Raw genomic sequence first — 12,295 nt, forward strand, 5'->3', positions numbered from 1 at the left:
GGGGGGGGGACAATTAATTACGTAGGAGAAGATAATAGTAAGCAGCATCCGGTAACAAAATGAATCAACCATGTGAAGAAATGCAGCAGACCTGTCTGGCCATACGCGAAGCAAGTAGCTTTTGTGCGCTGAAAGATTGTTGGGATAATTGGTTCCACAGTGGCTCGATAAACCTGCAACAATGGATATGGGATAAAGTTACAAGAAACTGGGTGGTAAATCATCTACTGTTGAAAAGATAAAGTTGAAGGTAGTCCAAATCAGTTTTGAAAATTTTTCAGACAACCTTGGTATAAATCTTCTGTTTAGGTAATGAATGATACCTGATCATTTGTCACAAACTCATCCAGAACAGCATCAAAACAGAACTCATGCTTCTCAACATAAGCAGTCAAGTCCACCTACATAATACAACCAAAGATCAGTTCCTCGCAAATATGGAAAGGTCAAATTAGATGTATCCAAGAAAAATAGTGAGGTAAAAATAAGTCCTATAAAGCAAACATCAATTATCCATAAATCAAACTCTATGCGAAAATGAATTTTCGACCTTAAGTTTGGGTTCATGGACTGTGAGACTATCATTGTCTGGTACAGTGACAATGTCATCCTCTTTCCGAGCAACTTCCTTCTTGTTTAAAGGTCTCTTGCGCACCTGCCAAACACTAATGTCAGCTTTGGAAATTGCAAAGAGCAAGAACCAACAGATATCTCAACAACCAGAAAACAAGCGCAAAGAGGGAGTCAAAGCACAGAAATTAGTAAAAGCAGTGAGACAATCTTTTATAAATCTAACAGGCATATATTTATCACTAGCTAGAAACATACAAGGATAAAAATATATGACTGAAATGTCATTTTCCAGTACTCCCAAGTATTATGTAAAGTGGAACTCATTGAAAACTGACTGAACAATGAATGTAACATCTAGCAAATGTCCATAAAACAGTCATGCAGTTGAATTACCAAATACTACGCAATTATATTTCGTGCTGCATATCAATTTCAAATAAATGGAGGCTGCAAGAACCTCAGAATCTTTTGTAGGAAGTGGCTCCTCAAATAACATCACGTTTAACCAATGTGAAGTGAATGAGCAATTAAGTTGGTTCTGTAGGAAAACTCAAACATGCTCTTTACGTAAAAAAACATTTGTTGGTGTAATAGAGCAAACTACCAGATTAATTGAAGTAATGGTAATTGAATGATAATTATTAGAATCCAGTAAGAGAACATAGATATCATTATCTCATCATTTCCTACCTACCAAAGACAAAAAATCTTCCCATTTCTAATAGAGATGCATGCATTTGAACCAGCTACTTACCACTACTTTAATCTTTGCCACATTGTTTTCTCTCCCATTATTTTCTTTTTCAATTGTGGACAATCCTGCAGCAGCATCTGCCTCTGGTTGTGCTTTCTGCTGTTGATCGTTGTCACTATCAAATGCTCTGTTTACCCCCGGCATGAAAGGCGACACCTCAAATGGTTCTGAATTTACATGCTAAAATGAAATAAGGCCAGAGAATTAGTAAGAAGAAATTCCTCTCTATATCACAAGAAAGTCAAAAACATTACAAGACACATGGCCTAGTATTCGCGTATGAGAAAGATTTGGATCCGTCTAACTGTTTAGAAATGATCTTGATTCTAAATAAGAGTGATGACTATGATAGAGAACACAGCTGATCTACAACCTCTTAAAGTTCAAGCACAATAGGGACAATATCCACAAATAAGGATCTTCACAAAATATGACTAGTTATCCATCAGACATATAAAAGAAAAAGATTAGTTATCTGTTATCCAGCAGAAGGAACGTGTATTTCAGTGGATACAAATGATAAAACCAACTCATTTGGTTTCATCAAAACGCAGAAAACCATGACCTGTGAGTTATTCCACAATTAGTACAAGGAAAGCTTTTAAATCCCTCTCATCACCACCAACCCACCCAAATCTCAGAATTTTTCCAATTCCAGACATAAATTCAGTATTTCTCATCTCATAAAGTCCAGTCTTAAAACTAGAACACTTCACTGTTAAATATAATATACTAATTAATAAGATAATTACAGCTCTCAATCTATCTGAACACGATGACCCCCAGTGACATCTATTTGTACAATTAGTAACAAAAAGAATGCTTAAGAGTTCATTTACTGTTAAACAGTTAACTGAAAAAGGATGAGAAGGCTCCACTGGGACTGGGTAGACCAGCCATGTTCTCTCAGTTAGAGTAGAGAAGGAACTAGGTAGTAGGTACTACATAGGTCAAGAACCTTACCTCTGTTAAGAGTTCAGTGTCATCCATGGAATGAAGATCCAGCAGCCCAGCTCCGAAGTCTCCTCTGAACTCAGGAGAATAAAGGTCATCCGATGATCCAAACCCTCCTGGACTTTGGGCTGTTGGAGTATATGGATCAGAAGCAGATTCGCCATTAAGGTTCAGGTTTCTCATCAATTTGAAAAGCCTTTGTTTCTCTTCCATAGACTGTGCTCCGTATCCCTTCAAACAGTATTCAGGCTTCAAAACTCTTAACAAACTCAATGTGCAACATCCAAACAAAAACTAAGATAGACATACTAAAACCCGCATGGTAAAGAACCACAAGAAAGATAAGGCAGGTGAATTGGAGAGAAAATGATCAAAATATTGTTGTGCAAATTGAACTCCATGATCTGAATTCTCAGTTGCCGGAAATGCAACTAAGGCCAATGGAGTTCAGGAGGAATCCATTGTTGTTAGATATAATTAGAATTAAGTGGAGAAATGGAGCAATGTGCAATGTTTGTATATCAAGGCGTTCAATGTAACCAGACTAGGGGGAGGGGTAAACCAAATAAAGAAAAAGTCCCTCAGGTACTACAGCAAGACATACAAGGACTATTCAGTTTGACTAATACCACAGCGTGAAATCTAAAGACAATGAGTGCACATCTGAATATACACATGATTAAAGTTTTACTTAAAATCTTGTATATACATAGTTTTCCAGTCTGAGTCAGTGGAGAACATACACCCCCCCTTGCTTATGACAACTTCTAATTAAACATTAACAGGAAACACAGGTGGTTATGAAGTATGGTTTCAAACCTGCATAAGCAGGTTCGGAAGCAGACGTTGATCCACGCCAGTAGATGCCAAATGCTGTAATCCAGCAGACTGAAGCCATCGCGCCATGACGGCATCTCCAGCATCACCAGCAGGGCCGGCATTGCCTGAGTGATCATATAGAGCAGTAGCCGTTGTATTGCTCTGCTGCGTCTGACCACCCATGTGGCGCTGTGATCGGCGTTGTGGAGCCAATTTCAAAATCTGTAATTCACTACTTTAAACAACAGCAGGAAAGTTCAAAAACATCAAAATTATGCTATCAATCACAAAAAAAAAATAAAAAGAGAAAAAACTTGTAGATTATGATCCAGGGTGCTTACAGGGAGGAGAAAAGTCGAAATCAAAAGCTGCACATTCACGTGCTATCACGTGTAAATCCAGCAAAGCTGAAAGCAACCGTAAACCAATCGATTTCCACCTAAATTCAAAAAAAAGGTGTTCACGATTCGAAGTTCAGCACTCCAAATCTCCTAGTTCAGAATGAATCATAGAATAATACTACAGATGATTATACCGAACCTTTTGCATTTGCACTTTTGAGTTTTGAGAATTCAAACACACAAACTATAACTTCACAAAATCCGATACAACGAACTATTCCTAACATAGAAATGAACCAATCTACGCGAATAAAAACTCAAACACACAGAACAGAACCAAAAGCATTGTAGAATCGTAAAATCAAAATTATAAAGTACAACTCCGCATGCCTACAGTACAACCGTACATAACATACAAACGAGCAAATCCACGCAAAAGAAACAAAAAATCTAACACATAGAATCATCAACATTATCAGTACTTTTCTGGCGATCTACAAACAAAACTCAAAATTACAAAGTACAACTTCTAAAGCCTACAGTACATCAATTCACAGCATAAAAACAAACAAACAAATCAACACGAACAAAAAAAAATCAAATACATTTTCAGTACCTATAAATAAAGTAATTCCGGCGATTCTGACGATTCCGGTGATGCCGGCGATCCTGCAGAACTTTCCAGAAACAGATCTGAGAGAAATGTAGATAAAATTAATCGCTAAATTCTATGAATTCGAAGAAGGAAAATTGCATAAAGCAAATGATCATACAAATACATATTTTTCTACCTTTTTTTCTGATAGAGAAATAATATCTGTATTAAATTTTTATATATAATCTGTGTCTGTAAATTGTGTCCATTTTATATAGTTGAAAATAAAAAGATAGAACGGCTAAATTTTGAAATATTTTTTTGATGGACTTATATACCCCTACAAATGATTATGAATTCATTTGTAATATATTTTAAATATTTTATTCAGTGTCCGATAAAGTCTAGATTAAATTTCGAGTAAACACCGTATAAGACCATAAAGGAATAAAACACTTTTTATCTAAGACATTTGATTAAAGAAAAAGATAATTCCAAAAAAAAAAAGAAATTAATATGGTATATAGATAGATATAAGAAAGTGATTCAAATGTTTTCTTTTTATATTTTTGGTCTTTTCCAAGTGGACAACAGATAATTAAGATGTGTTTTAAAAGCATTTGATGATAATTCAGATAAAAGATCTCGTTCATGATGAAGCTCAAAAGATCGAGATACATTAAGTGTATTTCACTTTATTTTGTATTATAATATAAAATAAATATAATGATTAAAAATACTCCAAAGCAAAACATGCTATATATACATTATTCCCCTTGTGATAAATTTGTAGATGACACCACTAAAATTTCTTAAACATATAAAGAAAATATTAAATGTTACTAATGTAGTACAATATACAAAATATGAAACATCTAGATTGATTCAAAAATACATCCAAACACAACTTTCTTTCCCCTTGTAGCATTCAATGTCAACAAATCATCGGTTCAACTAATTCAGATTTATATTGTTGAAAGTTTATTATGGAGTTCTTAGTACTGCATGTTGAGAAAAACTCCATTCTGAAGACTCAAATATGAAACTTCTGATTAAGATGGAAAGAACGTATGATGTTTTACCGCTTATATTTCAAACAAGTTAGGGTCGATGGGAGACACCAAACTCTCCACAAAAGTTCCAATACTATCAAACCTATCAAGAATTCCATCAACTTCCAAGTCCCTTGATCTCTCTTCTTCCAAATTATACACCATCAACTTCTCCCCATCCACATTCACCACAACTTCATCATCTCTTATAAAACACAAAGGTTTCAAAAAGTCATAAAAATCAATTCCATCAACACAAAACTTTGTCCAAGATTCCTCCACACCATACTCCTTCATCATCCAAACATCAATTCTATTACCATTACCCTCTAGATAATCAACAACCATACAAAGACATCCTTTAAGCACCACAAGTTTATTGAACACAAATTTACCTTCATCAAGACTACTAGGAGCTACAACTTCAACAAACTCCTCATCACTCAACACAAAAGCACCAATAACAGATACATAATCTGGCTTTTTACTAGCTAACCAATGCAAAGCACCATTCACAAAAACACCAGAAGCAAGCTCAGGAACAGCATGATCATAAGGTGAACTCTTAATCCTCTTCCAAGATCCAACTTTTAATGAGTAAATATCCATAAACATGTCTAAAACATCAGGCTCATATTCATTATCATGGTCAAAACGAGAAATCACAACAATCTTATAGTCATCATTAACATAATCATACCCAAATCCATACATACTAAAACTACCAATTGGATCAAGAGCAAAAGGGGAATTTGGGATTTTCTTGAAATCTAGGGTTATGGGGTTTATTACAACTTTAGTGTCATCTTTATTCAAAATCAAGACCAACCCATTACAAGATCCACAAATATCAACAAATTGGTCACTTGGGGTTAGCTTAATATTGATGGAATTTGAAAAAACACCATTGTTTTCGAAGGTTATAGTTTGAAAAGAGCCGGAATTTGATAAAAGAATGTGTTTTTGAGGTTCTTGAAAGTGGATATTACTAGTGAAGTGAGCTTTGAGGAATTGTTTATTAGAGAGTAAAGAATTTAATGGATTTGATACACACCTTAATTGGCCTATGGATTTTGCAGGTAATCTGCAGAAGATGTTGATTAAGAGTTCTTGAGGGAGATGACCTCCATTGAAGATGGACATTTTCTTTTGTTCTTTTGAAAAGATTTGAGTGAGAAATGGTTGACTAGGTTTTGGCTTGACTCTCTTCAGTTTTTGCGACTAGTAGTACATTGAAAAGGACAACTTAAAGTTGTTCACAGACTATACGAGCATTTTCATTTTTGTAAAATTGCAAATAACCAGATTTATTAATTAAAGGCTCAAATATTTTCTTGAATATGAAAATAATGTCGATATTCGGCCTATGTTGCTTGAATCCTCAACAAACAAAAAACAATGTCAAAATGACACTGCACTCATATCAGATCCTCCAAAAACACGTTAATTTTTAAAGATCCAATCGATAGTGCAGTTATGACATTTTTTTTTAGAATCCGAGCAATATAGCTAACAATGCGAAACCCACACAAAGGTTATGTGAAATTGGAAAACTGAACCAGTTGAGTAAAATAACTACTGGACAGGTCAAATAGCCACCACTAATATCATTTCAGAGTTTAATTTGTAAGCATTCAACACTGGAGTCTGCAGCTGTTAATAGAAAGAGATGTACTTGATGGAAATTAGACTAACATAAACATTCAAACACATCACATATGCAAAAGCTCGTCGTCGATGCACATCTTTGGAGTTGGATTTTAATATCAGAGAGAATGTAGCTCATTAGGGGAGGGTGGTTGCATTAGGATTGATCCGTCGTCATCTCGAGATGGAAATTGCATGTCCTGTTCAAGATAGAAAAAGGTAAACTTGAGCTCTCACTAACAGTAATAAGGGTAACAAAGAAACCTTGTTTATAAGCTAAAAGCAAAAAAAAAGATCCTCTAAGGTCCAAAAGCACAAATAAAGCTTTGGCTCAAGTGAGAGAAAGCACAACTGGAATGAAATTTCAATTGTTTCAAGTGTTGCCTCTCTTCATGAAACGCTCATTCGCAGGGAAACTGTCTTAGAGCCTCTATACCAATATTGAAGTGCAGATTAAGTGAGGTGAAGCGCTCAATGTGTTTTGAGCCTTAGGTTTAAATGAACTTTAAGCACGCCTTTGACAACACTGCTTATAAGTTATAAGCCAACCTACAATTTAAGCTTTCAGAGAAGATAGTCGCAAACTTCAATATGCTATTACAACATGCAGAGTTCCGGAATTCAAATGTCCAGACATCCATTGGCAAGAAGAATCATCATGTACTTTGTAAAGGAAAAAAGTTGGGATCGTACATGATGGGGCATTGCAGACCAAGTAAATAAGGTGGCTGCTCGTTCACGACATAGCTATTTTTAGGTTCAAAAGAATTTAGTAAGAATCTCTACACCTCAAATAATTTCAAATATCACTAAAAGCTTATGTGCACCTAGAAAACTTAGTGGGAGGGGGGCAGAAGGGGGGGTGAGACAGTGAAAATTGTGATTATGAAATCTGCAGTACCGATTGTAATAGCTGACTAGGATTTTGATCCTGTGCTGCTGAATAGGCCTGGGGCTGGGACATCCGGTAATATGGTTCCTTCAGATCAAGTTTAACAGATGATGTTTGGAGCATATCTCCAACAAGAGCTATACAAATTAACGACATGTTAGATTCTTGAAGAAATATCAGCAATCTTGACTTGACAGGCATGATAGACATGTCGCAAATAACCATAATAAAGAACTACCTGACAATGTTAGGTAAATGGTATAACTTTGTGCCTTGTGGGCAACTAGGTGAAGCCGGCCAGTTATCTCCTGTCCTGGCATGACATAAAGTGGTTGTGGTAAGACACACCGAAGCTGATACCAGTGAGTTGTTGGTGCACCCGGAGCAGTGGTCAGCCACCTTTGCACAGTGCTGCAGAAAGGGGGAAACAATTTAGCAACAAAAGCAAAAAGACCAAGTACCAGAACCAAGGTGATGAAAGACAACAAAAGTTCACCTTCCATTAAAAAGTACATCAAACCAGCAAGCCAGCCCATGAATTCTAGTGCTAACAGTTGAGAGAAACCTCAACGGGACGTCAATTTCATATAGATCTTCTTCCTGTAATATAGATGCAGGAAATATCATTTCATAGATACGTTATGTTACAACTTACAACTACTTTGGTATAGAGTTTAATGCCCACAATTTGTGTTAGACATTGAACAGATCTGATAACCCACAGTCAAGAGTAATTTCACTTCAGCTAAATCTTCCTTAATTAACACCAACAAAAAATTTTGCTCATTTCCTTTATATTTTAACCAGGTGATCCTTGAGTCAGTGAAGTGTGATTTTTGTCAAACATCGCCACCCTTTACTGGATAGTGTTTTTCCTGTATTAGAAGGAAGGGGAAAAAAGGAATAGAAGGCCTGCTAAGAATGAGGAACTCAACAACTTCATTTTCACATCCTAGAGAATAAAATGTTGATTGATACCTTCACTGAACTGAAGTTTATCACATGGGACACTGCAGGAGCTACCAATAACCTAGAATCAAAAGCATCAACAACTGGCTGCAAAAGGACAAAAATATCCAAAGAGAATGAAAAAGTGTACGAGTCAGAAGCATGCATACCTCGACCAAAACTTTTATCTTATATTTTCAAGTTTGGACTAAAAATCACAAAAGATACACAAATTCTTTGGCTAACAAGTATGTCTATTACAATTCTTTTTCCTGAATAAAGTACATCTATTACATCTTGGAGGCCAACTTATTACATTATATGCAACTAGTTTATTGCATTTGAATAACCAATTAATCCGTTCACCATTTCAGTATCGTGAATAGAACAAAATAAGTAGACCTCCTACCATATCTTCGCATTGAACCAAGATAATACCCCTCGGCAACGTTTTTTTCTTACGTCTTATGTAGCATATTTATTTGTTAGAAACATCTTAAACATTAAGTTAGAACCTAGTAGGACTATTCTCTAACAAGGGTAGTAACCTAGCATAAATAATCAGAAAAGTCCACTCTTGAATAGTTTAAACTTCTTCATGATACATTTTATAGACATTTTCCTTTCAACCCTCAAAAAATCTACTGTTTCTCTCCTTCCAAACTGACCAGCAGACACATGTAGAGTGGGTATTCTAGAAAGACGGAAATCAAACAAAAGCAACACTACTGAGACACAGTCTCATATTCTGAAGATACCATAATACAATTGGATATTTTAGATAGACAGCATATTTAAAAGTACAAGTAACTAATAAATAAGAGAACTCCACACTACAGGAAAATGGAACATTCAAGAAAGCTCTAAAAGTGCTGTTCAAGTCAAAGTGAAGTATTCAGGGACAAGACAAGTATGGTCACTAAAGCCAATCCAAGAGTTCCTAATATAGAGGATATTGACCTGAGAAAAGTATCCTTGGTAAGCAGATCCGTGCAATGGTGTCAAATCAACCCCAAAGTAGTTTTGCTGCTGCCAAAAGGTAGCCTAGACCGCAAGGAATAAAAACAGTATTAAGACATTGACTCGCAATTGAAAAAAAAAATGTAAACAATGGTCAGTAAATCATATCACCGAGAAGGAAGACACGAAGTGTATAAAAGCAAAATAAAGCCAAAGTCCAAACTATCAGACATTTGTAGAAGTTAGTGGTAAATGCTAATGGTAAACGGATACTGATTTTGGACAATGAGATCTTTGTCAATAAGCTTCGCCTGAATAATTGATTCTTGTAAAAAAAAAACATGAAGATCTAATAGACATCCATGGTGTCTGTGAAGCTTGAATACCAAAAGTTCAATTCGTCCACTGGTTTTAGATGGCATTCAATTTGTTTCTCTTGTTCTCCTTTTTCTACCTAGCCACTGAAGTTCATAACATATTCCGTTAGCAATTGAGGTCTTATTCATTTAAGAGCAAAAGATGAACAAAATATCAGTGTTTTTCATGGGCAAAATGCAAAAAGATTTGTTACAGGAATTCTACAATGCATCAAAGAAAATTTTCAGATTCTTCTCTAGAAACACCATATACAAACAAATACTATCCACCACAACAACTATTACTGTGCCTCAACAGACATTTTAAACCATTTGAAACCGTTAATATGGCAGAAACATAGTACCCATCAACCTTCATTCCCTAAAGAGAAGGAACCATGGTTTTCTTTCTCTCGGTTGGAAGGGCACCAGAGAAGAAATGATTAATTTTTAGAACAGAACGAACTCCAAGATCAAGAAGAAAAGGTGATATGATCCACTGTATACCTTATTTGCTATTTCCATATACAAATATTCGTCACTAAATGGTGCCATGTGTATTCTACAAGAGTAAAAGGAAATGTAAGCAAAAAGATAAGAATGTCATTTCCAAGACAAAACAGATGAAGGAAAATAATAGAACGGTTGTATGCAAGTTTATGTAATGCATGCTCAAGACACTTGATGGAATTCATGTAGAAATATGTAAATGCAACCATAAAGAAGGGTAGGAAATATAAGTTAGATTCAGCCCAAATACTATTGAGTATTGAGTAATCAGGCAAACATGCACGAGAGGGGTAGAAATCAAAGAAAACAGGGGAAATAGTTATACTAACCTCCAACCTCCTAAGCTAATCCATCTAAGGAACAAGCAACACTACTTGGTCAAGATGAACCAGAAAACCATTACCAATGTAACTCACAATTATATTTAACAATAGTATCAATTTCATGTTTTATTCTAAAATAAACAGCACACCCAATATGAAAGAACATAAGATAGTAAGGCAAAAAAAACAATGAAGAATAGCAGTTTCATATTTTTGGCATGACAGAGACATTTGAAGGGATAAAAACAAGTAAATGACTGAAAAACAAAACCTTATAAGAAAATTGCAGACATCGTCATCGATGTGACACGGCAAGACTCAATGTGCTTGAGTTAAAAAACAAAATTACCTTCCAACGCCAGGAAACATTTTTCCATTTTGAACAAGAAATCGGTCTCTTGCAATCACATAAGACTCCAACATTCTTTCATTAACTAACAGGGTACCTGTAAGGTATAGGCACTGTATTACTCACTCAGCAGGTTTAAGCATGTCTTTTTTGAATATTCTATTCATGGAGTTCTGCTATTCTCGATCAACACATTCTACCCTATATTGGAAGATTGCAAACTTATTTTCTGCTTGAAACTGAAAAGAGAGCTCAACAAAAATCTGTTATTGTTATCTTGATCTTTCATATATTTTCTATCTTTGTAGTATAGGTTCTTGATAACAGCAAGCTTATCTTATAAGCTTCCGAAATAATAAATATAACCTAAAGTTCTAACAAACTTGCAGTATGCCCAAAAGTATACAGAATGCTCCATCTCAGAAGTTAACATGATCAATCAAACGAATTAAAAATAAAACTAACTAGACAAGCTTACCCATTGGCTCAGAGATTAAAATATCAGCTTTCTCAGGTAACTCTACATCTTCGACCTTTCCTTTGATTACCTAAAAATCCATACATGAAACATTAAAACCAAAAAAAAAAAAAACATAAGAAGAACTGCCAAGATATTATATAAATATGTTGGAAATCATTAAAAAAGAGGCCGAAGAAGGCCAAAGAACAATCAATCAATCGACGACACCTCAGTCCTGTACAAAGTGGGGTCAGCTTAAACAGGTAAAAGAACACTTACTGTAATTCTGTCATTTAGTGATGGATTTCCAGCAATAAGTTGTCTTGCATAGTCGGCCATTTCAGAAGCCTCTATGGCATATACATGCTTTGCACCAGCCTATGAGGGATTTTTTTGGATGTGAAGAGAGGCAAGAAAAAGAAAAGATACTTGGTAAATATTAGAATAACTTCAAAAATGCATTGATACAAACAGATCACCTGAGCTGCAAATAATGACAAAATGCCACTACCAGCACCAACATCAACCACTATGCAACCAAGAAAATCAGCACGGTTCTCAATTACAGCAGAATAATAGGTTCCTGCAAGTTTTTAAATATGTCAAGTCAAACTCTCCATAATGGGATTCAGCCATTCGATCCTTCAGAAATGCAAAAAGGAGGAGTTCAATAACATTCTAGGAGAAATACAAGACAGCACCTAAGTTGCTCGGACTCGGGTGCGAGTATCCGAGACGGATGCGAATCCGAGAGTCGGACTC

At 35.5% G+C, this 12,295-nt stretch overlaps 3 protein-coding genes across 6 annotated transcripts in view; all 3 read right to left on the reverse strand.

Annotated features, from left to right (window-relative positions):
- Positions 1-4,360, reverse strand: part of LOC107007635 (kinesin-like protein KIN-13A) — an 8,319-nt gene extending 3,959 nt beyond the window's left edge. The window contains exons 1-9 of one of the 4 annotated variants that reach the window (XM_015206328.2): positions 4,233-4,360; positions 4,058-4,134; positions 3,442-3,539; positions 3,101-3,322; positions 2,291-2,512; positions 1,328-1,507; positions 551-655; positions 324-401; positions 92-173 (exon numbers count right to left, since the gene is read on the reverse strand). In XM_015206328.2, the coding sequence (XP_015061814.1) occupies positions 92-173; positions 324-401; positions 551-655; positions 1,328-1,507; positions 2,291-2,512; positions 3,101-3,283 (850 nt within the window). In that variant the 5' untranslated portion in view covers positions 3,284-3,322; positions 3,442-3,539; positions 4,058-4,134; positions 4,233-4,360. Of the gene's footprint in view, positions 1-91; positions 174-323; positions 402-550; positions 656-1,327; positions 1,508-2,290; positions 2,513-3,100; positions 3,336-3,441; positions 3,540-4,057; positions 4,205-4,232 lie in introns of those variants that run through there. The other 3 variants (XM_015206325.2, XM_015206327.2, XM_015206326.2) reach the window with 3 other exon arrangements.
- A 413-nt stretch (positions 4,361-4,773) lies between these two features.
- On the reverse strand, positions 4,774-6,329 carry LOC107007639 (F-box/kelch-repeat protein At3g06240). The gene has a single exon (XM_015206331.2). It carries the CDS (start codon positions 6,229-6,231, stop codon positions 5,122-5,124), a length of 1,110 nt encoding a protein of 369 aa, XP_015061817.1. The 5' UTR covers positions 6,232-6,329; the 3' UTR covers positions 4,774-5,121.
- Positions 6,330-6,628: 299 nt separating this feature from the next.
- Positions 6,629-12,169, reverse strand: LOC107007640 (probable histone-arginine methyltransferase CARM1). Its single transcript, XM_015206333.2, has 11 exons — positions 12,013-12,169; positions 11,813-11,911; positions 11,552-11,621; positions 11,074-11,170; positions 10,399-10,453; positions 9,536-9,619; positions 8,606-8,683; positions 8,124-8,227; positions 7,866-8,038; positions 7,637-7,764; positions 6,629-6,935 (listed from the first exon to the last, which is right to left on the reverse strand). The coding sequence occupies exons 2-11, from the start codon at positions 11,870-11,872 to the stop codon at positions 6,855-6,857; spliced, it is 930 nt and encodes a 309-aa protein (XP_015061819.1). The 5' UTR covers positions 11,873-11,911; positions 12,013-12,169; the 3' UTR covers positions 6,629-6,854.
- Between the last annotated feature and the right edge of the window lie 126 nt (positions 12,170-12,295).

This window comes from Solanum pennellii, chromosome 12 (assembly GCF_001406875.1).
Source record: "Solanum pennellii chromosome 12, SPENNV200".
Taxonomy (NCBI): domain Eukaryota; kingdom Viridiplantae; phylum Streptophyta; class Magnoliopsida; order Solanales; family Solanaceae; genus Solanum; species Solanum pennellii.

What these genes read in the sequence shown, in the direction of transcription:
- LOC107007640 (XM_015206333.2), bottom strand. Translation starts at nt 11,872, where the DNA reads ATGGCCGACTATGCAAGACAACTTATTGCTGGAAATCCATCACTAAAT. An exon ending in TAAACTTCAGTTCAGTGAAG is followed by an intron (nt 8,228 to 8,605) that starts GTATCAATCAAC and finishes TCTATATTACAG; the next exon opens with GAAGAAGATCTATATGAAAT. An exon ending in GATGTACTTTTTAATGGAAG is followed by an intron (nt 8,039 to 8,123) that starts GTGAACTTTTGT and finishes CCCTTTCTGCAG; the next exon opens with CACTGTGCAAAGGTGGCTGA.
- LOC107007639 (XM_015206331.2), bottom strand. Translation starts at nt 6,231, where the DNA reads ATGTCCATCTTCAATGGAGGTCATCTCCCTCAAGAACTCTTAATCAAC.